We start from the raw sequence: 25900 nt of genomic DNA on the forward strand, positions 1-25900 counted from the left end.
GTGCTTTGAAACGGGTAGGCAGAGCCTAGATTTATGCTTTCAGGTTGAAAATAAAACTTATATAGTACAGTTTGTGATCTAAAATGGTAATTGTGCTTTAACACTGTCAGAACATATTTATAGTAGCCTACGCATTTTTTATTTTGGTCGCGCATGCGGACCTGCTGACCACTTATGTGCACCCCTGATTATATACATAATAATCAGACAAATATCTACCAGTGGTTTCTTTGCCAGTTTCTAGTCTGTATATATAATATGCATCTATTTTACTTTTGTACAAAAAAAAGCACCAAATAAAATGAAATTAAATTGAAATGAATTACAAGAATCTTCAATCAGTCCAATAAATTTGACCATAATGTGCATAACACGCCACCTAGTGGAAGACAAGAGCAATTACTGTAACTGAATTGGGATTTTTCAAGTAGAATTTCGTTTTAAAGACTGAGCCTTGAAGTGCTGTGCTGTGCAGCCAACAAGGAATAAAAATCTCTGTTTGCTGCTTTTCTGTTGTGTAATGTGCTTTAAGTCTTTGTAATTTCTTATGGAGCGAGAAAACATAATCTGAGAAAATGCTGTACTAAAGCAAAGCTTTGTTTGTTCACATTGGGGGCAGAGCTGTTTGTGTTTTAGACATTACATGTTTGACACACGTCTAAATCATCGGTCTGCTCTCCATACAGTCAGTAAACGGCAAATACACGGTTGCGTAACCTAATCAATGTTGCCTAAGTTACCTGTAAAGCTCTTTAGGGTTTTAGCAGGGGATGAATGTCAGGAGAATGGCTGTTCCTGCGTGAGGCTGTGAAAAGGCCGTGTTCTCCATGACACAATGCTGAAGATTGAGTGCTGTCCTCCTCTTGGACAGCATTAAAAGGGTTTGATAGAGTGAGAGGAGCCACTGAGATCAGGTTTATATGCCACAATGTGCATGGGTGAGGATCTTAAAGCAGTACAGAGACAGGCCGAGGTGTTTGATTAATCAACCGAACAATTTGTTATTCATGCTGAAGAAGTCTGACGCTGAGAGAGAAAACTCCGAAAGACATCAGGACTGTTTGCTCAGATGAAATGAAAGTCTGATTGTTTTCCTCTCTGTGGTGTCACGCCATCTGTCACCAGCATCACTGCACAGAGACATCACTGTCAGCTCTCAGCGGGATATTATCAGCTGCTGTTGCACTGATAGTGCTTAGAATCTTCAGGGTAAATGATCAATATAAAAAAAAATAATGAATAAAGTAGACAAATGGATACTTTTTGACAGATTATTTGTCAAAATGTGGCCCAAATGACCTGAACTCACTTGAAATCAATCAATTAATCAAATGACTTGAAATTGCATCAGTGATGTTGCCATGTGTGAGGTGACAAAGGCTTAACATGTTAACTGGTATAAGTTTTAATAGAAATGGAGAGATTAAGGCATTTAAAAAGAATGACATCATAAAAAAAAACAATTAGATAATATGATGTCTCACACTCTAAAAAGTGCTGGGTTAAAAAATAACCCATCTGAGAGACGGGAATGAGTTGTCACACTTTTTGGAGTCGTGCTGGCACATTATGGGGTACGCTGTCAGCTGTTTACACTGACACTGATTTGAGAACAAAAAAATATTTGGAATATGAAATATATGAAATATACTATATAATTATACTCCATTTTTTATATATTTGAAATAAAAGTTATTATTTTAAGTTATTATTATTATTATTGTTGTTATTATTTAAATAGTAAATTTTTAAGTGTGTATGTGTGTGTATAACTTATGTTGTAATACTGCATATGTTACATGCATTATACATATAATTTATTATATAATATTGTATATTTCACAAAAATATGAAACGGCACAACTTTTTTCAACATTGTTCAACATAATAACACTGATAAATGTTTCTTGAGCAGCATATTAGAATGATTTCTGAAGGATCATGTGACACTGAAGACTGAAGTAATGCTGAAAATTCAGCTTTGCAACACAGAAATAAAACAAATTTGACAATATATTCAAACAGATTAATATTTAACATTTTTTATAATATTTAAAATAGTACAATTTTTGCTGTATTTTTATCAAATAAATGCAGCCTTGTTGAGCAGAAGATAATTATTTTAAATATATAATATTATCCCATACTTCCTTTTCTGTTGTTGCATAGATTGACTTTATTATTGTTATCATTATAAAAATGTAAAAAAAAAGAAATATTTTTTAAAAATATTTGTGTGTGTGTGTGTGTGTGTTATAAAAATATGATGCAACTGGAATTTTAGTTTGGAGGAGGGTTAGGGTTAAGGTTTACCATAATTATTTATATCTAAAATTTACTAGCAAATATACTGCAGAAACGACTGTAGCTCTGCTGTGTGTTACATTACGCAAGTGGCTCATAATCAGCAGTGGAGCTGCAGCAGCGAGCGGCTTACAGAGGACAAACACACAGCACTCAATTTCTCTCTCTCTCTCTCTCTCTCTCTCTCTGTCCCTAGGCAAACAGCCTGTGTTTGGCTTCTGAAGCACAGGAGAGTTTCTGGACTCACCAAGGACCAGTGGACATGAGTGACGGACATTCACACTTTCCATCTTAATTTTAATACGAAGACTTAGATGGCTTTGAAGGAGAGCTGCCTCACCTGGGGCTTCCTGCTGTGGTCTGTGACGTGGAGCTCGGCTCTGACTTTTACGCCACATGAAGGATCTTCGGTCAGTCCCATATTTCATCACATCACTCCACCTGCCACCAAGATGGGGGTGAATAGCACTGAAGCCCCTATGAGCAACTATACAGGTTTGTACAGTGACAATATTCTCTTATAATGATATAATGAATTCATATCATCATACAGGGCAATGCAATAATTATCAAATGCACTCAAAAAGTTTTTGCATGTGTACAGTAAGTGCATGCTTATAAACTTCTATGTTTTGCATAACTTTTTCAGATTTTTCAGAACTTTCAGCATTTACAGTAAACACACAAATATATTAATCATGCAGTTATTGTGAAATTCACATGTTGGCCTTAACATTTAAAATCTTCTTAAGGTTTTACATACAAACAGAGCTTTCATAATGGCTCAGAAAAATTCATCAGTGCGAATCAGATCAGCCTGAACTGCATAGAACTCAGATTTGATTATGATTGGAGAACATATAAAATATCCCAGCCATGCATACTTTGACCGTACTTTGCAAATAGCTTATTGATGTTTCCTGACATAAAGTCATTATGCATGACAGATTTGTGGATCTCTGATATTATCGAGGTAATATATGAGTTTAATTGCAGTATAATGCATCTGTGAAGGTAAAGACAGCATCCTCAGGTGTCAGTTACCTTGAGGTTTTTTTGCTCAGGTGAAACAAAGGATGCTTTTTGCCACGTGGCAATGGCGGGCAGTGGGATAGTTGGCAGTTTGTCAGTTCCGTTACAGGGTTGCCAGCTTTGAAACTGAAATGGAGGGGGTTTATCGCCACCGTGGCCATGACAGAATTTGCACTGCTTTCAGCTTTCAGTGCACTGCAAACTTGAGAGAGTCTGAAGTGGATCTGTCCCAGATAAAATGTATTTACTGTAAAACAAAAACAAACAAAAAAATTAATTTGTCTTTTTGTTTTTGCATGTTATTTGTTCTTGTACTACCTTAAGTTTAATTTTAGAAAATCATGTTTTTAGAAAATATTATTACAGTCATGTTTTGCAATGCGTTATAATAAATGTATTGCATTACAGAATTTATAAAAAATGCAAAAATTAATTATGCAAAAATTCTAATTCTCACATAAAAAAATTATATTACAAATAATTTATAATGTAACTTTTATTTATAAATTATGGTAGAAATTCTAATGCCTTTAATTTATCTTGATTCCAAATATAAAGAAAATTATAATAATATTTTTAACTACATGACAGTAATGTGAAATTAATAATCACTCTAAAACAAAGAACAAAAAAACTAATTCCAAAAATATTCAAGTAATACGAATTTGGAAGAAAAATGGATTGCTATAATAATAATGCAGATAATCCATAAAGAAGAGTTATTTTAAGTTGATACACTAAAATAATTCAAACTTAAACTGAAGTAAAAAATAAAAACCTATATAAAAATAATTTTAAATGCAACAAAATCACTAAAACCTTAACTAAAATTCAAATGAAAACATATATAAATATAAAACATAATATGAACACCTGTAAAGTTGTTCCATTCACTCCAAGTCACTCATTTACCTGCAGCACACATACAGAGGCTTCAGTGTCACTTCTTTAAAGGGATTACTTAACTGACAGGGCTAAAGACAGAAAGCCGAAGTGCACAGGAATAGCTGCTGAGCTCAGCTGATGGGTTACAGTTACACGTTAAAGATGCAAAGTCGTACCACAGCGTTCCTTGCTGAAGTTAAATAATCATGCATTGACAAAACTGATCCAATCAACCTGTCCCACTGGAGAATGTCTCAGTGCAGCATGTGGTCAGACTGCATCATCCGGGCCTCCTCAGCTGCAGGGACTTGTGGGTAATACATTTTTAATGCACAGCCCAATGCTTTATTTAATCAGGTTCTATTCTCAGAGAAGCTCTCTGGTACGACCCTTGCGGAGTATGTGAGACGGGACAAAGGCGAAGAAAAGAAACTGACAGTTGAGTTATTTATTTATTTTGCTATGGAGTCGGATTGCTTAGCGCTTGCAGCATTGCCAGGCCAGTTAAGCTGAGCTTAATGAGAACAGCACAGGACTGGAACTGGTGTGAACAATAAACACCATCCAGTGACCCTGCCAGCTCAATCACACTGACTCCAGCACAGTCAATATGAGCTTTACAGCGACAGAGGAGATGAACAGTGCAGGGATGGCAGTTCTCAGCAGGAGAACACAGAAGATGCTGAATCCTCTGTGGGAATGTAGAGAGACTGGAGCAGAGGTGGATTATGGGATAGAGTGAGGGAGAATACACCCTATGCCTATGGGTACTGATGGAAAGAGAGAAGGGAAAATACTTTCATCTCAACCCTTGAGGATAACTATGTACTGTTAACTAAGTCCCAGGAAAGCTTTACACACATACACTCGCAGACACACTTAAAGCTGTCATTTTGATGGATTTATGCACTTATGAACATAAGTCTTGATTTTGTGATTATTGACATTTATTTTTATACTTTTATTCTATTCCATTCTATTCTATTCTATTCTATTCCATTTAGTCACATTATGAAAAATTGATAGCAACAAGTTACACTCTATTTTATTCTATTTTGTCCAATCATGAAAAAGGGATAGCAAAAAGATGTATTCTATTCTATTCTATTCTATTCTATTCTATTCTGTCACAGTGTGTGTGTGTGTGTGTGTGTGTGTGTGTGCGTGTGTGTGTGTGTGTGTGTGTGTGTGTGTGTAGTTTAGTCCAATCATGAAAACAACATGTAACAACAGTTCTATTCTATTCTATTCTATTCTGTCACAGTGTGTGTGTGTGTGTGTGTAGTATAGTCCAATCATGAAAAACTGATAATAACAACAGTTCTATTCTATTCTATTCTATTCTATTCTATTCTATTCTACTCTGTGTTGGATTTAGTCCAGTATGTAAAAGTGACAGCAACAAATGTTATTCTATGAAAAGTGATTAAAGTAAAGTGTTCTCTTTTTTCTATTTGATTCTATTATTTTCTATTTAGTCAAATTATGAAAAAAAGTGTTAACAACAAATTCTATTGTATTCTATTCTATTCTCTGTTTGAGTAAAGTATATCTGAAGTCTTAGCACATTTAGAAGTGGTGTCTAACCATCTGTGGTTGCTGTTTGCAGGCCTGAGGTGCACATCGCTGCTTCCCCCTCGGCGAGGTTCTTTCTATCTAGAGAAGGGCAGTGGGATGTCGGTGGGAACAGTTTTGGCGTTCTGGTGCCTCGAGGGGTACCAGCTGGTGGGCAGCGAGAAGATCGCCTGTGTCCTGCGTAGCGACACCGCTCAGTGGAGCAACTACCCACCCGACTGTGAGGGTCTGTGTTCACTGCAATCATTGTGTTTTAAGAGAGAAAAACTCATAACATTGCATTCATGCTAGTTAAATCCCAGATTTTCAATGTGCACTATTGTGTAAATATGGTAGCCATTCCTAAACCGGAGGACCGTGGGCTGAGAGCGGCCGTGCTGGCATCGATAGTGAGCAGCATCATCATCCTCGCCATGTCCGTGTCCTTCATCATCTGCTGTCTCCAGGAGCGCATGAGCAAAAAGAGGTCAGAACGGACAGAAGGACGAGGCAGGTATGCACATCTGGGGAGGAAGAGACAAGGGAGCTTAAAATAGGCAAACAGGATGCTAATGATTTCTCTGACTTTCAAGGGCGAGAGACAAGCGCAAATCATCCTGGAGGAGCAAGTGCTGGCTGGAGAGAGACGAAGGAGACTGGGAAGCTGTTCCACCACCTAATATTTACAACCTTTCCCATCATCTTGATCCCCATCTCACCCCTGAGAGCCCGTGCTATATGGGACTAGCTGGTTATGATAACCGCGGGTATCAGAGGTGAGAAAATCAGCATTGTTAAATAAAAAAATTAATGGATTAATTGATAATACTTGTCACAATCATCAAATTTCTGGTTCTACTTAAGAGACACAATTCTGAGTTTATAATAATGTTTTTGTTTGTTTCCATCACATTTTTTTTATTGCTCAACTCTGACTTTTTTTGTTATTGCAAGTTTGTCACAATTCTGTCAAAACAACGCCAATTTAGATTTTTCAGTATTACCTTTTTATTTTGTATCCCATGGTGGAAACAATCTTTCGTAGTAAACAGCTGTGCTGCTTAATATTATTATGGAAACTGTTATGCATTTTAATCCTTATGTATTTTTTTAAGATTCTTTCCTAAATGTTCAAAGGAACAACATTTATTTTATTTATTTTTTTACATTCAAAATGTGTTCGCAGTCACTTTTGATCATTTTGATGTTCCCTTGCTCACTAAAAGCATGCATTTTTTTATGCTATTTTTGTTTTGCAGGAGTCAGGAAAACCTCCTGAAAGCTCCTCTTCCTGGTCTTTACCGTACAGAAAGTCAGATGTACCCACATGTGGTCCTGCAGAGGGTTCCCACTCCCACAGTGCCGAGTGCACCCAGCGCGCCCATCTACTTCCACTTCTCCACCCCTCCGCCCACAGAAAGCCCCAGTGAGCAGCCCGCTCTTCCACCGTACCCCAGCGCCGCTCCACAGCATCTGTGGCCATAGAAACACACTTTTATTCAGAACTGGTGATGGATTATGGCCCCTACTGGGGAACAGCTCCTGGGGTTCAGAAAACCAAGAGAAATGATGGACTCAAACTAGAGCCGTCTAGATCAGCTCACACAGCTAGATCTAAATGTTGGACCAGGCTTGGGTCCAAATGTAGTGACATTTAGTGTGTTGCATATGTGAGGAGATTTCTGAATGACTGTAAGGTGGTCTGTTGTGTAGTTTTCTGAAGATGAAAGTTATATTAGGAAAAGTGAGGACTCCATACTGGTACTGTGATCTACTCCAGGGTTTATTTCTGTTTGTTAGTTAGTAGTTTTTATTTTTGTTGCAAAGGATCTGATTACTTGCATTCATAAAAAACATAAAAAAATGCAACTGTGTCAGGTCACACTGGAGCATCAGTTTAATATTTCTATGTTTTTATACTATGGAAGGGTAGGAGAATTACACTGATACACAGAATACGGACATACATTGGGATCTCATAAACCTATTATACGTCAGACTTGATTTTGTTTATGACAAATAAAAAGATTTGATTAAATATTACAAAGTCCTTGCAATATCTATATATAAAATCTTTTGTAATATGAAAAATCTACTGTCAATTTTGATCAAATTAATGCATTCATCATTAACCAAAATCCAAGCCATGCTAGTTATACAGGGACTGAGTGAATGCAGAAATGACTTCTGTATGGTATTGAATATGACAGCACGAGCGGGATATGGGACGTAGTGTGTGTGTGTGTGTGAGTGTGTGTGGTGTTCAAGGTGACATTCCCATGGGCAGAACCAGCGCGTGCGGGCTGCTCCGCCACAACAACAGCAAACTGGACTCTTTCCTCAAGAGTAACACCAGTCGGGATGTGTACGACCGGATCCGGGTCTGTTAACGTTGAGAGAACTTTGCCAGAATATTAATATAACCAGGAGAACGGGAATGAATTTACTACAACAAGAAGATACAATACAGTACAACACTATATTGTAAAATAACAGTACAAGCCTAATTGCTCAATAATAAAATGTATCTGAGATTAAAAAAAAGAGAAATGCATGCTTTTAGTGAGCAAGTTTTATTGCATTAACACTTTATTGCAAAATACATATTTTAACTTGGCTACACTCTTGTGAACAGGATTCACGTGTTCCTGGAAAAAACTGAAAAACAAAGCAAATCCTGCACACTTTCAATCTTTGCAAAAAGTATCAAAAACAGTTTTATAGTGGAAAAACCTGGAAATATTATGAAATTTTAAAAGTGTGGTTGCTAGACTATTCAAGGAGTTACAGTTTGGTTAGATGCTACTCTTTGTGAGATCAATCTCCTTAAGTTATCACAAATTATTAAGTAAGTCATGGAAAACCATAGAAATTAATCATCCAAAAAATGCGGAAGCATTTTACACGACAAGGTAAGCTCTTGTATTTACAGCTCAAAGCATGAGTCATGGACCGGAAAACACACAGATCAAACATGTAAATGTCACAATTACAAAACCACATGGGATGTGCTTTAAACCTTATTAAAAGCCAGTTAACTCCTGTTTAATTTTCATGCATATTTGCATTAGCTTCCATATCAGAGCAACTGTTTGAACGCAGTTCCCGTTCGTGGGCTATCAGGCCCAGCAGCTGGTTCTGGTTCTGGCGGGTCCTCGGGATCCTCTCGGCCCGTATCAGGCCTGTCTGAGCAAGTACATCAGGACGGGGTTCAAGGAGGAGTTCAGGTTCATGAGCTTCAGATATTGTCAAGGCTGACACACAGCTGTCATATCTCTTATAATATCCTCTGTTTTTTATAGGTACTATGTGAAGACGTCAGGGGTGGAGGACAAACTGCCCCAACACTACCCCATCAGACAGCCTGCACAGTGCCTTCTTTCCCACATAATTGCTGAATGGGTGTTTTTGTATATGCAATAAATAAACTGCAAGTGTGTGTAAATGGAGCATTTGCATTTTAAATATAAATGATGAATAGAATTACACATTTGTGTAGATTGACAGAATTATAGCTTGATTGGAAGTGACACACAATGGAAATATTAAGTGATATCCTGTCTTTGCGTATGTATTTGTGTTTCACATTGAATTTATTTTCTTAAAAAAAGGGTTTTAAATTGACAAAAAAAAAAAATCATAATAGGCAAATATGCTTTGCAAAGAAAGCCCTAGACCTTTAATTTTATTTATTTATTTAATTTCATACATTTATTTTATACACCTGATCTTGCTGTTATAATGCAAAGAGTTTTTATTGCCAAGTCCAATTAAACAAACTATAAACTGATATAAATTATTTTCCCACAATACATTTAGTGGTTTGTCTTTATTTCCCTCTTAGATCATACGAATTTCACATATATAATTTTTCATTTGTTTTATTATGCATTTACTTTCTTTTTTTTTTTTTTTTTTTGAAAATCTGGGTCTGGGGCAATACAATTAATAATTTTAATGTGACATTCGTACATAAACTTTCATTTGACATTCATAACAAAAATAATATTTGATTTAAAATATACATTTTTTTTAAATGCCCACAGATGAAGGCACGAACGTATAACTGAACAAAATTGCTATTTTCTGAGAATGATAGAAGTACAGAACGGGAACCGGCGTTCGTTCGTGTTTGTTTCTGTCGGGGAGTGTTTTCCAAGCGCACCGGAAACAGCGTGGGGTTATTGAGCATCAAGATCTTCTGAACTTGTAAGTCGAAATTTATCTTTGCGTTTGACTTTTAAATAAACTGTGAAGACGATATTGATTATAAATCGTCGGTGTAAAGCGCACACTCACTATTACATGCGTCTTCTAAACGTGACTAGTTGATGTAGGTTAAGTGAATGGCGGGAGATTAACATGTGTTTCATCATTGGATCTGCTGTAAGTAAGTTAACTTAAATACAGATCTTAATGATTCTAGTTTAAAGTAGTCGAATATGACTCTTTACTATACGTGATATAATAACATTGCATCAACTATTGAAAAAAAAATATTTTGAGAGGTTAACATGTTTTTATCTTGAACTACATCTACTTTACAAGGTATCCCGGTCTTTGCATACGGTTAAGAATAAGACATTTAACTTTACTTTTATGTTTTCTATTATACCTATATTACTCTGATAAGGCCATTTTCCCATGATAGAGTGAATGAGCTGTCAGCATCCTCCACAGAGCAGAGAAGATGTTGAGAAATGCCTCCGCACAGGTAACGTTAACTAAACAACATGCATAAGTGTTCATATTTGCTCTGAAGGATGATTACAGGCTGACTGTTGTTATTCTGTCCTGACAGATACTCAAACAGTTCGTCCGGCACAGGACTACAGATACTAATCTGATCTTGGAGAGATGTGAGTGTCTGTCAGTCTCTGTATGCACTGGCTTTTGAGTGACATGTTATTGATGATGTCCCTCATCTTCCTTTTGTCTCTTGGCAGCTATTAACCGGGTGCAGCTGCTTGGGCGAGTGGGACAGGACCCCGTCATGAGGCAGGTGGAGGGCAGGAACCCTGTCACCATCTTCTCCATGGCAACAAACGAGATGTGGAGGTCTGGGGAGGGAGAACCCACGAGTACAGGTGAGATCAGGCTGTGCACTACTCCCATCATATTTTTTTTTTAATTTGACTTCATTATTATTTTTTTATCATTAATATTTTTCATACATTTCCATCATGTTTGATTTTATTTGTTAAGTACATATTTGTATTTGACTTATTATTATAATTATTAATAATAATAATAATTTATTTTTATTTTATTTATTTTATTAAAATTTTAATTTATTTTATAAATTAAAGTATATATATATATATATATATATATATATATATTATTAAATAAATATCAGTGTGTCCTTTGAACATATGGTACATGATTAAAAAAAGGTGATAAACAAACAGATCATTTTAAAGTATGTGAATATGCTTTCACAGAAATTGACATTTTTACAGTATTTTATTTTTTAAAAAGCAAGTTGTCTTCATGTTGCAAATATATTGTAAAAAATATATATATATATATCCTAGAATGTATATAATTGTGTGTGTGTGCGTGTATATATATATATATATATATATATATATATATATATATATATATATATATATATATATATATATATATATATACGCACACACGCACACACACACAATTATATACATTCTAGATTATATATATATATATATAAAATTTATCTTTTATATTGTCCAATTTAAAGATCTTAAACAAATGGTTTTGTTCTTTTGCAGGAGATGTCAGCCAGAAAACAACATGGCACAGAATCTCAGTATTCAAACCAGGCCTCAGAGACGTGGCGTATCAGTATGTAAAGAAAGGGTGTGTTCCATACTTGTTTTGGAGCGATTTATAGATATAAAAATAAATCATGCAGCTGTTGACCTAGAATCAACCTTATTTTCAGGTCTCGGATTCTTGTGGAAGGAAAGCTTGACTATGGAGAGTACATGGATAAAAACAACGTCAGGCGACAAGCAACAACTATTATCGCAGGTCAGACTTCACAACAGGCTATAAATGTCTTAACTGTTTTGTTTTTGCTTTAATAGTTCAAATTTAAATATAATTTGTCTCTTTCCACAGATAATATTGTGTTTTTAAGTGAAAATCTGCGAGACCAGTAATAAAGACGCCTTCCCAGACTTAAGGAACCAAAAGAATATATTTTATATAGTATTACTCTGCTCACTGACATTAAACTTTGCGTATCCTTCTGTCCAGTCTTACAGTCATACATAGAAGAAGTGATGTTGTTTGTATGATTATGTAATGCTGGTTTATTTCCGACAGAGGGCGCTGACAGATGCACTTTGACATGTAAACACTTTCCAGAGCCATGAACTGGATTGAACTCTGTCTTAGAAAAAAATGCTAAATTTTCCCCTTTTTTTTTTTTTTGGACTTCTGAAAAATAAAAGCATCATATCTGAAGTTATGTCTAACCAAATCAAGCCAGTTTGTTGTAATGTCCTGCTAATGTTCATAAATAAATGCAATAGTTTGTCAGTAAAGGGTTTGTTTTGAATACTTAAGCCATCCGTGTCTATATGTGACATAAAATGTACAAGACTTGTAAAGCAACACCTGGTTTCAGAAATGTAGCTTCTGAAACTGAGAAAACAGTAGTTTCAATTCAGATGTTTTTCAGTCGTGTCCATTTGTTTGTGAGCATTTTACCCATCGTGTTATGGTCGTTTGATTGTATTTTTAATGTTTTTCTTAGCCTATAGAATATACTAAGAGTATCTTAAATGCACTTTTAAAATGAGTAAGATTAGTTTTTCATGGTATTTACATACAGCTTAAATCTTTTGGCAGACATTAGATTTTAGGCGGTGCATAGAGTTTGGTACTCTTGTCTTTATACGGTTTGTCAAGAGATTATGCGGAGTCGCCTTTAATTGGAGCAGCTTCACGTCAATCATACATTAGCGTTCTTTTATTGGACAGTCGGGCTTTTTTTCTTACGCACTGAGTGCGCTTTAAACGTAACAGCCAATCTGATTGGTCGCCACACGGATTCCAAGGGCGGGGCATTGGATAGAAAAGTTTTGCTTTTTTAAGACGAATACGCGTGGTGTTTACAAACATCATAACAAAACAGAGAAAGCGCATATAATAATTTTTGCTTGGAAATATCCGAAAGGTACCTGAATGTATCACAGTCCACAAAAAGACCTCTGTAAAAAAAAAAAAAAAAAAAAAAATGCAACTCCCATCATTTCCCCGCCCCGAATTCCTGCTCGCCTGAGAACGAAGGGGCGACATTTCTCAAGGAAGCTGAGGGGAAAGTTTCGATAACACTGGCGACGGACGAGCAACTTAGACCCAACTTTGCGCTGACAGCACAAAATTCACTCCAAATCGCGACCTGACGAGTGTTTTTTTACGGATACGCTGATAAATAGTCGTTTGTGGAGTTGATAAAGCGACGCTGCGCGTGGCCATTTACTACAGATCGAGGCATGGAAATAATGGATAGCGGGGAACCGTTTTTACAATGGGACAAAAATCTCAGCGAATTGTCCGAGCCCGGGGAAAACGACATTTTATACAGCACTGTAAGTTGGAATCTTCTAATAATTTCGTGGCACTATTGCCATCTTCACTTACACCCCTCATATCATGTGTTGATGTGTTGCAACTAGTGTCAGATCACCCACAATGTCTCTAAACCTCATAGTTTCCTACGTTTAGTCATATACACGCTTTTAAATGACTTGGTCTATCACAGAGATCGACCAAGTCAGATTACTAATGTGCCTTTGGGTTCCACTTGGCTCCAAGGGATAAAGTTCAGATGGTGCAGTCATCCAGTGACTGTATCTTGCTTATGCAGTGCCACACAAAGCAATTCAGATAAGTTTAGCCCATTTGGATAAAGTCAGAATATGGTGCCCAAAGCCTTGAAGAGTTGCTGCAGGTTATGTAATAATAGGTTTGCGTTCCAACTTCTGCTCAAAGGGGCCTCTACTTGTTGCATAATTAGGGGGTTCACTGTTGATGCATAAAGATCCATGTACTTTTTTTGGTTATCCAACATGAAGATTTTAGACTAAAATGTACATGAATGCATCAGGGAAAGTGTATTTTGGTCTCATGTTTGTAACTATTTTAAAACCTTATGTTTGTCTTACTCTTAATGACAAATCTTCACTGCATTTAGGCGTCTTTTACACACAGAATGCTGCTCAGAGATGGAATGAATGCATTTACACAGATACAGATATAGCTCTATGCTTTGATAAAGGTCTTGAATGCTTTTTTTATATATATATGCAGTATTGCAAAACACAGCAGAACATGTTGAATCTTAAATTTATGATCCTCAAAGATGAACGCGAATTCGAATTAAGTTAATTCCAGATGTGTGGTGCATTAGGAGACAAGCCGACATCCCAGTTAAATTAGCAGACAAGGTGCATAACGTCTTTCCAGACGGCATCAAAGGAGGTGCAGCAGTTTGGTGTGTCTGGTATTCATAACCCAGCAGTATCAGGGCGGTAACGCACACTTGCAGGAGAACTGTATATGCTTTGTAAAGGTTGTGAAGGGTTCACATTCTCATTCACCTTTAGAACAGAACGGGGTCTTTGTTTTAGGGTCCCATCGGCCCCCTCTGAACACACACGCTCCCCCACCTCATGGGTTTGTATGTGCCGGTTGTCCTCACTTTTACTTTCGCTCCCCAAGGTTTGTTGACATGGAATTCCACACAACAATGCAAACTGTTCTCCGTTGGAGAGAATAGAGCTTGCTTTGTGAGTTCAGCCTGTTGCATATGTCTGTTATCGTTATGCAGATTGCATGTGGGCTGTTTCCTTCTGCATTGTAATTCTGCTGCACTGTCATTGCATGGCAGTTGACTTTCGAAATGGAATTAACATTCTAATTTTAAGCCATTAGGGTGAATAAGGGTAATATTTAACCAATAGATATCTTTATAGTTCCTCAGTTAATTCATTGCATTAAGAAATGTAACTTTTTTTTTTGGTGCAACATAAATTTTGGTTCAATATGCAAATGAGGCATTATATACTTAAATATGCACAAATATGCATACATTTCCAGAACAAAAACATGAACACTAATTTATATATATATATATATGTAATGATCAGAATCAGAAAATGCTGTCAGCAGCTAGAAAAGGAAATTTTTAGCATGTTTTAAGGAATTAAAAGTATAAAGTCAGGCAAATGATATATGAACAAGAACCTCTGAATATAAATAAAATAAAACTGAAAAGTTTGTGTGTAAGTGCTACTGAAGTGGAGATTTCTGGCTTGTGATTGAACACATGCAAATAGATAAAATTATATGAAAATAAAGTGTATTTTGAATGTTTTCTTTCCACTGTAGTCTGAAACAATACATCAAAAGCCAAACAGTGCAAAATCTCAGTGTTTTTGCCTTAAGTGTCTTGACTTAATAAACATCTAGGAAGAACAATCTTATTTAAGGAATGCAATCATGCCCTTTTTAGGCCTAGTAATTGTCTTCTGTAACGAATGCGATTATGTCTTCATTTGTTGTCAGCTTTCTATTGGGAAGGGCTTGTATAGAGGGTGTGTGTTTGTACCTACCTGTAAAACAGGGTTTTTTGTCACTTACTCTTGAACTAAAGTCTCATGTGTCATATTTCAGGAGGTTTGAAATAGTGAAAATAACCCAAGGCTCATTCTCTGCTTTAGGACGGAGGTTAAGGAGATGCTGAGGAGAGCAGTTGGGCCGTCATGCTCAGCATTTCTTAGTGCTGATAATCACAGCGACACGATTAGTCTGGAAAGCACATTATCTCATGCAGCCGGGCCTTGTGGCAGCCAGATGTACTTTCCAGAGCGAACATGAGGAAAGGCATGCGGTTGTGCACTAACCTGTTTATTAGTTTTTCATTTTGTAGCATTTCAGCTGTAGTAGTTCATTGCTTATTTGCATATCTTCTGTATCAGAAGATCTCATTTGTCCCAGCTGATGGTTTATGATGTTATGATCCGCTCATAACACATTCAGGATTGTTTTTCAGGAAAGTGGGGTTTCAAAGAAAGATCAGCCTGATCTCTTGCTGATACACTGGTTGTTATTACTCGTATTGAGTTTGGGTCATTTTGACTCTGAGAAGTTAATGATATCACATTGGAATAAATCTGAAAATGGGTTTCCAGTGAACTATAGGGTTGGGTGATTTTATCAGTTTCTATTGTACTACGGTACAAAATAGAAATGTGTCAGAGTTTGTTATACCGGTTAAACTGTACTACATCTGTATATTATATTTACACATGACATGTCCCAAACTCAAGTCAAAGCATGGGTGTTTTTGCATTTATGCTAGACTTCTATTTATTTTGTTATGCATTCAATTTTAAATGTTACTTAACATATTAATCAGCTTTTCCTTAAATTTCCTTTGTGGTTAAAATTGTGATATACTGGTATAAAATGACCCATACTCTGACTGTGACCACACACACAATCAGTGATGTGAAACACTGCACTGACGAGGATATCTTAAGAAAATAAGTCGTCTGTCTCGACTGTGTGTGACTGTAAACACAAAACTGGAGTCTGGCTTCAGATTTGGGCTTTTTTGACTTTGTATTTTTAAGGTCTTCTGGGACAGGAACAGACTGAAAGGTTTCAGTGGTCAAATTTGCATAGTACTTTTTGCATTTTTATAGGAAATAGTCACAAACGGCCCCTACGGTCCCCAGAGTATTTTCTTAAATACGTTTTTACGTTTTTAAACAGGGTTTGTATAGTTATCTGAACTATAAATATAAAATTGAAATATATAAAATTGAGTTTAACTTGATTACCAAAATGACTAAAAATGGAAAATATAGAAATAAAAATAATAATGATACTAAAATACCTTTTTGATACTAAAGTTTTTCCATTATGATATTAATTAAAATAATAAATTATTATAAAACATGCAGCCAACAAGAAACCACCTAGCAAAAAACTAAAATAGCAAAAAAACAAAAACACCTATTTAGATGCTTCATATCAGGTCTGATTATCGACAGCATCCTGGTCCTGAAAATGTGTTTGGTCAGTGCATATCATGTCAGGACAACCTGATCTTGTGTCCCTGAGCTCTCTGACATTTTGCTAACATTTGTCACTCAGGCATCACGTGGTGGTCTGATGAGTGAGAGACCCTCTGTGCTCAGTGTGTTGGGCATGAGCCTCTCTGCTCTCTGTGGGACAGGTGGACACAGACTCGGCCTGTTCTCCGAGAGGGCAGGGCTTTCGTCCGTCGCTCTTGCAGGCTGTATCTGCCACACACATTCTTGCACTCTTGCTCTGAATGGATGGTTTGTATGAGCTGCAACTTGAGCCTGGACCTTTGCTGAGGGCGCACACATTCATTACTCATTACCATGTCCCAATTTATTCCCAATTTATTATCTGCCCAGTCATTCTAAGAGCCCCTTGGAGGCTGATCTCTCTTGGATTCAAACAATGTATTTTGGTAGTGTAGAAGTTGTGATTGAGGTGCTGTGATGCATTAAAAGGGTTTTCGTTTTGGAAGTACAATGCCTCATGTATGCAAACACTTTTTTTTTCTGTGACCACAAAGCCACTCAATTGTTTTTTTTTTTCTGAGCTATGCCCTAATTTCCCTAATTTCTAAGCCCTAATATATATATATATATATATATATATATATATATATATATATAATATTGTATACAATATATTAAAATATGTACAATATTTTATCTTTAAATTTATAAATTCATAAATAATATATGTTAATAAATAAGTAGATTATTTTTTACATTTAGTAGCATTTTCAGTGTGCCACATTGGTATTTAAACAATTGTTTAATAGAGTCTTAGTACATTTCTTTTTATTTTTATAATTAATCATGTAAAATGTATTTAGGGAAATCCAGTAAATTAAATACTTCTTCAAATAAAAAGTGCGTAATTTCATTTATTTTTCTATTCTTATTATTTGTGATGTGATACAAACAAACCAAACAATCAGATATTTTAATAAACAGTACGTCTGACTCAAAACAGTAAGACAAATATTATAAAACAGTTTTGGACCCATTCCTCTCTGTATTGTCATTTAGATCCACATTATTATTTAATAGTTTTCCACATAAATGTTTGTGCAAATGAATAGCATGTTATAACGGTATACATCCCTCAATTATAGCATTGCTGCTTGTGTATTGGGCATGCAGGGTGTCTTTCACTCCATTCAGTCCCGAGGTTTCCTGTTCCTCCCCTGAAAGAGCAAACAGATTTGTCATCAATTGTTTACAATCAATCCAGATTTGATTTATTTGTTATCCGCTGTCACTGCATGTTTACATCCAGCCTCCTTTAGGGTCACTATTGGCCAGATGTTGATTCCAGTGGAGTCGTTTCCTGAACCCCTGGAGCTCCAGAATCACCACAAAAAATTCTGTGGGGGGAAGGGAGGATGGGACGGTCCCAAATCTGCAGGATGTGTTCAGTCATGTTGTGAATTAGCAGCACAGTCAGTCACTATTGAACGGAAAGTTCCCCCAAAAAGGAAAATGTGCTTTAGTTTACACACCCTCAGGCCATCCAAAATGACTTTCCATTCTTCTGTAGAACCGTAAAGACGATTTTTAGATCAAACCCTGGTCTTTGGTGATTAATACAATGCAAGTCAATAGCTACCATCACTTTGAGAATCAAAAAAGCATTTATAGGCAACATAAAATTAATCCCTGTACCTCCTGACAATGTATTGAGGTCTTAATATAATCGTGTACATGTGATATGATTGCAGGATTATGAAATCAAACTGGTGAATTTGTTTTAGCCAATTAATAGAATCAAACTCTCTGACTGAACCAGTTTGCAGGAAATAATAAGATTTCCCAGTTTATTATAATGTTGTAAATAATGTTCAGTTTCTTGTATAGACTAATCGTTTCACTTTATAATTGTGTGTTGCTTGCCTACTTTTTTGACTCTCAAGTGACTAGCGGCTGACTTTATGTATCACCAAAAACCAGCGTTTCTGCTAAAAATCTTCTTTTACTGTTCCACTGAAGAAAAAGTCACCTACATCTCAAATGGCCTGAGGGTGAGTAAATTAACAGCAAGTTTTTATTTTTGGGTGAACTGTCCCTTTAAGGCCTCTTTCAGTGAATTAAGCTGAAGATGACACACATTTCATGCTCAGCAGTTGCACTCAAGCAGCTTGAGCAAGAACCAGGCCAATTCCAAACACTTGGAAAGTGACTCATGGAAAAAGTGAAGGACTTGTGGTGGGATTTGTCCTGGCACAACTGAGATCTACAAACTGAACTTTAGGAAAGGGATACAAAACTTTTCCCAGACTGCTTTTGTCCCTTGCTTTCTGTCCAGATTGTCCACTCAACTAGGGCTACACGATAAATCGCATGATTAATCATATACACTCAACAACTAAATGGGACATTCACCATTCATTTTAGTATCCACAAGCTTTGCTCTTTCCAAATCTTGAGCGTCTCGCAACAATTCATGGAATTACTCTAGTTTGTTGATTATTTATGAGCTGATTATTATTACTTTACCCTGCTTATTGATGTAGTTACTGGAAGTTGTACTGAAAACTGTTTTGAATCACAGCAAAACAGCATTGCAGGCACACATTAAACTCTACACAAACGTCCTGTATGGAGGGGTTAACTCTGTATTTGGGTCAAAGAGACCCTTGTAATCCAGCTTAATGTCACTTAGCATTGGCTCCTGTCCTGGAATACCACTACTTAGTAATGAGACATTTCTTTTACAACAGCATTAGAAGAGGTTCATCAACCTTGCTTGAATTGTTTCTGAGGACAAACATTCTGGCTTTCCTTAAGTCTACAGTGCTCCAGTTCAAGACAAACAGATTTTTAGTGGCTAATATCAGTGAGTCAGATCCATCCACAGATGTGTAAAGAACAAGGTCCAGCCTCACCAGCGCTGATCTTTGTCTCCTGTGGGTTGGTCTTTCCTCGCATCTGTTTTGCTGCTTAAAGCATTGCATCATCTGTGTCCACATTTGGCTTATAAACTTCCTCTTCCTGCATACACATTCACTGCATCTTGAGAAGAAAAAAAATTACAGGCCGCTGTCTGAATCCACCAAGGCCGCTCCCAGCGTCTCTGTCTCTGGATTCTCCAGCTGGGTAAAATCTCAGAAAGAGTCAAATTGCAGTACCCTGCCCCCAGTGAAACCATATGTACTAATAAACCCATCCAAACTGGGAACAAAGAAGCCTTCACTCTCAGAATCCACCCAGCTGGATGCAGGCGCTCGTATCTTATTCAGCAAACTCCCAAACTACTCGTACTGTTTCACTAGTATGCAATATGTGCATAGTGAACAAATTTGTGGAATTTTTGTGGGTTATATTTTTTATGTATTGATCATTTGAAAGCTATTATTAATATTTTTTTTATATTGCATTAATTTTAAATAAAATGCATTAAAATAAATATTTTAAATTTAAAAAGTGTGTCTGTGTGTGTGTTTGTGTATGTATGTATGTATGTATATATATATATATATATATATATATATATATATATATATATATATATATATATATATATATATATATATATATATATATATACACAGTACAGACCAAGAGTTTTCTTTCTTTTCATGACTATAAAAATTGTAGATTCACACTGAAGGCATCAAAACTATGAATTAACACATGTGGAATTATATATGGAATTATATACATAACAAAATAGTGTGAAACAACTGAAAATGTCATATTCTAGGTTCTTCAAAGTAGCCACCTTTTGCTTTGATTACTGCTTTGCACACTCTTGGCATTCGCTTGATGAGCTTCAAGAGGTAGTCACCTGAAATGGTCTTCCAACAGGCTTGAAGGAGTTCCCCGAGAGATGCTTAGCACTTGTTGGCCCTGTTGCCTTCTGTCTGCGGTCCAGCTCACCCCTAAACCATCTCGATTGGGTTCAGGTCTGGTGACTGTGGAGGCCAGGTCATCTGGCGCAGCACCCCATCACTCTCCTTCTTGGTCAAATAGCCCTTGATGCCTTCAGTGTGACTCTACAATTTTCATAGTCATGAAAATAAAGAAAACTCTTTGAATGAGAAGGTGTGTCCAAACTTTTGGTCTGTACTGTATATATACATATATATATCATATACACACACACATTTCCGAGATGATAACTGATGGTATGTAAGTGAAGTTTGAACTGTGGAGTATGCGGGTAAAGGAACTGATCCCAGACCTGGTACTTAAAAGTGATTATTTCCATCTTCAAACCACAGGAAACCTCACATCTGTCCTCCTCGGAGTGAACGCTGTCTTCTGTTCCTCTCAGAGAGAACAGTCGACACCCTGCAATTTCCAGCAATCATCATAATCATCTCATCACACACTCAAGAGTGTCAGATGTAATTGCATATCAGCCGTGACTGATGCAGAAACGACATAATAATACAGTGGCTTCATACGGCCATAACCATGAGTGAATTCATACAGAAATGACTGGTGCAAATGCATCCAGGACATGACAGCTATGACATGTCATGTCACACAACTTGAGGGCTTCACCCTCTCCTGACCTGATTTGAACTGCTGCGATTTTCTCTTCTCCGTTCAACATGAAGCGTTCACCTTAAGTGGCCTTGGAAATGCTTGCGTTTTCATTCTATGGTTTTGGGCCGAAGAAGACATTCCAGAAAAGCAGTTCTTTGCCAAATATGAAGTTTAAGTGAGTTCAGAAGAGAACACACTCGATGTGTGTTTTTGGTGGACGGCAGGCCCTGTAGAAACATCTGTGACCTGCATGCTTTCTCTCCAGACGTTTTCTCATCATGGTGGGCGCAGACAGAGCTGCTGTTGAGTAACAAAAGTGGAAAATGTAGGGCAAGGCATTCCAGAGCGACTTTGTCACTTGCACTTCAAATGGTTTCTCTCTCCTTCTTGCCTTATGTATAGGCTTAACTGTTGTCTTTCTTGTCTTTCTTGACTTGGTTGACCTCTGAGTCAGTCTGTAATTGATCCCATACGCTGGCTTCTCTCCATTTTTCACTCCAGACTCCATTTCTTTCCTTCTTAGTTTGCTCAGCTTGGTCTTGTTTAACTCATCTTTGCCGAAACCTTGTGAGCTGCCTACCTAGACTGCATTGCTGTTGGTCAACATGACCAGTTCGAACCCGTTGCCAAATCTGTGTGTATTGAAATGACTAGATCTTGCCTGTGAAGATTCACTGAAAAACAGTAAATGTAACTGTATCTTAAGGCAGCATTGTGTATTTTGAGAAGAATGCAATCCCATAATTCATGGCAAATGTGAAAGACAGGGTTTCTGCAAGTCTTTAATTCTTCAAATTAAGGCCTTAAAATTTCTTAAAGACAAAGTAGTGGATTAAATATTGCATGCACTGCATAGAATTTTTTTTTCCAGTTTTAGTATCTGAACCTCTTTAAATCAAGATACATTTATTTGATAGGCAAAATAAAAATAGCCGAAGTCATGTTTTATGATAAATTGAACCAAATCGAGTGAGTTTATGCTTAAAACAGGAACAATCATCAAGGAGAAGGAGGTGAAAAGCCCATTGGTGGATGTTTGTTGTTGTTTTCGGTGTAAATATGACCTATTATCATGTATTTTTAATTTAGAAATCTTTTAACAATTATTACCTACGGATTAATTAATTGGTCTTAAAATGGTCTTTAAAAATCTTACATTGGCTTTCATAAAACCTGCTGAAACATTGGAAATAAATGTTGATTTTAAGTGTTTTTTTTATATATATTTTATGTAGCCTCGGTCTTGTTTTTTCCCCACTATGAACTGAGCCCTCAGATAATGTTGACAGACCGTTGTGTTTGTATTTAGTGTGACCCAAGCTGATCTGCTAAATGGCCTTGAAAGAGTAAAGTGTGCAGTGATAAGACCTTTTCATAGCGTAACATCTCTAGACCGTTCCCTGCTGGCGGTGCAGATGAACAGATGCACACACAGTTGTTTGAATGTCTGCGTTGCATGGACCCTCTTCCTGTGGATGAGGCATCTCTGACTCATCTGTGCAGATGGAGACGAGTCCGTTGTGACAGAGCAGTTTTAAGTAAATTATATTTTTATGTACATTTTCTTGGTTATACAGTAACTACCATTTAAAAAAAAATGGTTTAAAAGTGTGGTGTTTTTTTTGTCTATATAAATGAAATGCTCACCAAGGCTGCATTTATTTGATTAAACATAGAGTAAAAACAGTAATATTGTGGAATATTATTACAAATTAAAATAACTATTTTGTATTTGAATATATTTTAAAATGCAATTAATTCCTGGGATGCAAAGCTGAATTTTCAGCATCATTACTCCAGTCTTCAGTGTCACATGATCCTTCAGAAATCAGTCTGATAATTTGCAGATGATTTAATTATTGTTTAAATTAAATTACTTTAATTTTCTTAAATAACAAAATAAATAAATTATTTAAATGATTAAAATAGCTTAAATAGTTTAATGTGACTGTTTAAAGCTACATTCAATCATTTATTTAAATTTCTTTGTGTTTTGGGCAAGTACACATGGACTAAGTGTGATCTGGATTAAATGCACATCGATCAAATAGGCTTTATTGACTAATTGACCCAATCATGATGATTCAAGACCCTGTTTATGACAACGAGTCAAAGATGCTGTAGACTGAGCTCAACATGTTGAATTCAGAACATTCCTCTAAACAGCACCTGAGGAGAAGAGCTGAGGAAACCCTCTGACCTGAGTCAGTCTTTAAGAGATGAAATCAATGTCTGGAAGCGCCTCAGCCTGTCCAAACCCGTTTGAGGCGCAGGAGACCTTCTTAAGAAGGGCTGGGGGGCTGGAACGCACCCATAGGAATGCCAAGGAGTGGGGAGGCAGCTGTCTGTGGGTTTTGGTCCCAAATCAAACCTTCTCCCTGGGCTAGGAATGAGCCATCTGATTGGATGAGATAGAGTGTGATGCGCTCTGATTGGTGGAGAGGGTTACCCTGTGGGCACTTGCTATCATGTTTCGTCTGTTCCTCTAGTCTAGGATATGAAATCTGATCTTCAACGAAATGTGCTGATGTTTTACAGTCTGCAATTAAAGTGTGTTTAACTAGCTGCGGTTTAATGAGCACTTGATATTAGCTCTGAACTCACAGCTTGATCCTAGACCTTAAACCTCTCAGCCAAAGGTAAAACTCTAGTCAGACTGCATTATTTATGCTTACTCATAAATAAAAGGGGATGAAATATTGATTTTAGTTTGAAATGTTTAAATGAAAACATTCAATGTCATTTAAAGAGTAGTTTAAATAACAAAATACTGCTAATTAATTTAATAATATATCATTTCAATTAGAATTCAATTATTAAATAAAATTTTTGATATTTGGGGAAAAAAAGAGAAAATAAATTACTTATCTCAAAAACTAAAGAATGGTTTTAATTTTTTTTTTTATATTTTAAATAATAATATTTTGTTATAAATAAAATAAAAATAAAATAATTATAACAGTATTTAAATTGATTAAATGTAATTAATTGTATTTAATGATAATTCATTGAAATATTTATTTATGGAGAAGAAGAAAAACCATATTACATGTCAATCATTTAATTTTAAAATCCTAACTCTCACATTGGTTCTCACATGGTTCCTGTATAGCACTTCACCGAGCTGCTGGATGATCTGTCCCAAGAGGCTTTGCTGGGTCAGTTGTTAAGTGACCCGTTCCTGTCCGGCCGTGGAGATGCTATGGACACGGAGGAGGATCTGACCCCTGCGTCTCCAGTGCCACCACACATTCAAGCCGAGCACAGTTACTCTCTGTGCGGAGACTCGCGCCCACAGTCGCCCCTGTCCCATCTGCCCGGGGAGCCCGGCAGCGACGCCGGTAAGACTCGGCCAGAATCTGCTTCCAGTTTGTTAACAGAAGTCAAAATCCGTCTCTAAATGCAATTTGATGTGTGTTCTAGGTGACACAGACAATGACGAGTGGCCCATGGAGCAGGAGGATAAAGGGCTGAAGATGGAGCCTCTGCTGCTGCCCACCCTGACCCTCACTCTGACCCCCGAGGGTCCCGCCTCTGAGCCTGTGACTGACGCCTTGCTGACCCCTCCGGCCGCTCCGGTCAGACCGCTCGCTCACACACACACACACACACACACACACAGTCAGTGGGGTTTTACTGAAGTGCTGGTGTCTGCTTGTATCTGCAGGTGAAGGAGGACCGCGAGAGTCTCATCCCTCAGATTAAACTGGAGCCACACGAGGTGGATCAGTTCTTAAACCTCTCACCCAAAGGTAAAACACTGGCTCTGACAATTTTGGGTTATTGCACAAAAAATAAAGATATCGGAGCACATTAAGGATTACAGTAAATAACGTACAGTCACCTGGTCATTATCATAAACAGTTCATGCACTTTATTCATCCTGAATGGGTTTATTTTTCAATAATGACCCGACTGTACATTATTACACACAAAATAAATAAATGTGCTTAAATGATTGTTTTTTTTAAATAAATAATACAATTATTAAAATGTAATGTTCTAAATATTTGAATTTAAATAATTTAATAATTCATTTTATTTTTTTGAAAATAAAATGATTTAATGCATTACATTACTTTTGTGCTTAATTTAATGCAATATTAATTTAAATTTTTTATAATTTCATTTGAATAATATAAATTTTAAGTAATTTAAACCGTACTTAAGAAGAAAATGACTTACTAAAAAATAAAACTTTGTTTTTCAAACATTTAATTAGAATAATTTTTTTTTTCAGGTACATGTGTAAAAAGTATTTTTCATCTTAACTAAATTATTTAAATGAATAACATACTGTTTAAATTATTTAAATTTTAATTATATTTCGATTAAAATTAAATTTTAAACTAAATCATTATTTCATGTCTATTTTAATTTAAGCTATTTAATTATTCAAAACAGTAATTTAATAATCAAATAATTTCATAAACTAAATAATTTATTTTAGTTTAATGAAAAGTAAAGTGCTTAATACTCAAAATACTTATTAATGTACTTGGCAGAAAAAAGATTAATGGATATAAATATTGAAATTT

At 36.3% G+C, this 25900-nt stretch overlaps 3 protein-coding genes across 4 annotated transcripts in view; all 3 read left to right on the forward strand.

Annotated features, from left to right (window-relative positions):
* Positions 1 to 4831: 4831 nt before the first annotated feature.
* Positions 4832 to 7260, forward strand: LOC113068687 (uncharacterized). Its single transcript, XM_026241517.1, has 5 exons — positions 4832 to 4922; positions 5831 to 6022; positions 6133 to 6289; positions 6369 to 6551; positions 7035 to 7260. The coding sequence occupies exons 1-5, from the start codon at positions 4832 to 4834 to the stop codon at positions 7258 to 7260; spliced, it is 849 nt and encodes a 282-aa protein (XP_026097302.1).
* A 2664-nt stretch (positions 7261 to 9924) lies between these two features.
* On the forward strand, positions 9925 to 12316 carry LOC113068202 (single-stranded DNA-binding protein, mitochondrial-like). Of its 2 annotated transcripts, none has more exons than XM_026240869.1 (7): positions 9925 to 9984; positions 10427 to 10489; positions 10577 to 10634; positions 10722 to 10862; positions 11535 to 11622; positions 11708 to 11796; positions 11887 to 12305. In XM_026240869.1, the coding sequence occupies exons 2-7, from the start codon at positions 10466 to 10468 to the stop codon at positions 11925 to 11927; spliced, it is 441 nt and encodes a 146-aa protein (XP_026096654.1). In that variant the 5' UTR covers positions 9925 to 9984; positions 10427 to 10465; the 3' UTR covers positions 11928 to 12305. The 2 variants fall into 2 exon arrangements, with proteins under 2 accessions (XP_026096654.1, XP_026096657.1); XM_026240872.1 differs by lacking the exon at positions 9925 to 9984 and adding an exon at positions 10063 to 10161 and having other exon boundaries at positions 11887 to 12316.
* Positions 12317 to 13009: 693 nt separating this feature from the next.
* LOC113067936 (cyclic AMP-responsive element-binding protein 3-like protein 2) overlaps positions 13010 to 25900 on the forward strand; it is a 17685-nt gene continuing 4794 nt past the window's right edge. Inside the window, exons 1-4 of the mRNA XM_026240423.1 lie at positions 13010 to 13364; positions 24475 to 24703; positions 24786 to 24940; positions 25030 to 25114. Of these exons, the coding sequence (XP_026096208.1) occupies positions 13269 to 13364; positions 24475 to 24703; positions 24786 to 24940; positions 25030 to 25114 (565 nt within the window). The 5' untranslated portion in view covers positions 13010 to 13268. The remainder of the gene's footprint in view (positions 13365 to 24474; positions 24704 to 24785; positions 24941 to 25029; positions 25115 to 25900) is intronic.

Source organism: Carassius auratus, chromosome 4 (genome assembly GCF_003368295.1).
Source record: "Carassius auratus strain Wakin chromosome 4, ASM336829v1, whole genome shotgun sequence".
Lineage (NCBI taxonomy): Eukaryota > Metazoa > Chordata > Actinopteri > Cypriniformes > Cyprinidae > Carassius > Carassius auratus.

Bases quoted from the DNA above. Each gene is read 5' to 3' on its own strand.
- LOC113068687 (XM_026241517.1), top strand. From the start codon at position 4,832: ATGAGCTTTACAGCGACAGAGGAGATGAACAGTGCAGGGATGGCAGTT. The intron at 6,023-6,132 runs GTCTGTGTTCAC...TAAATATGGTAG, and splicing joins CTACCCACCCGACTGTGAGG to CCATTCCTAAACCGGAGGAC. The intron at 6,290-6,368 runs GTATGCACATCT...CTGACTTTCAAG, and splicing joins CGGACAGAAGGACGAGGCAG to GGCGAGAGACAAGCGCAAAT.
- LOC113068202 (XM_026240869.1), top strand. From the start codon at position 10,466: ATGTTGAGAAATGCCTCCGCACAG. The intron at 10,490-10,576 runs GTAACGTTAACT...CTGTCCTGACAG, and splicing joins TGAGAAATGCCTCCGCACAG to ATACTCAAACAGTTCGTCCG. The intron at 10,635-10,721 runs GTGAGTGTCTGT...GTCTCTTGGCAG, and splicing joins TAATCTGATCTTGGAGAGAT to CTATTAACCGGGTGCAGCTG.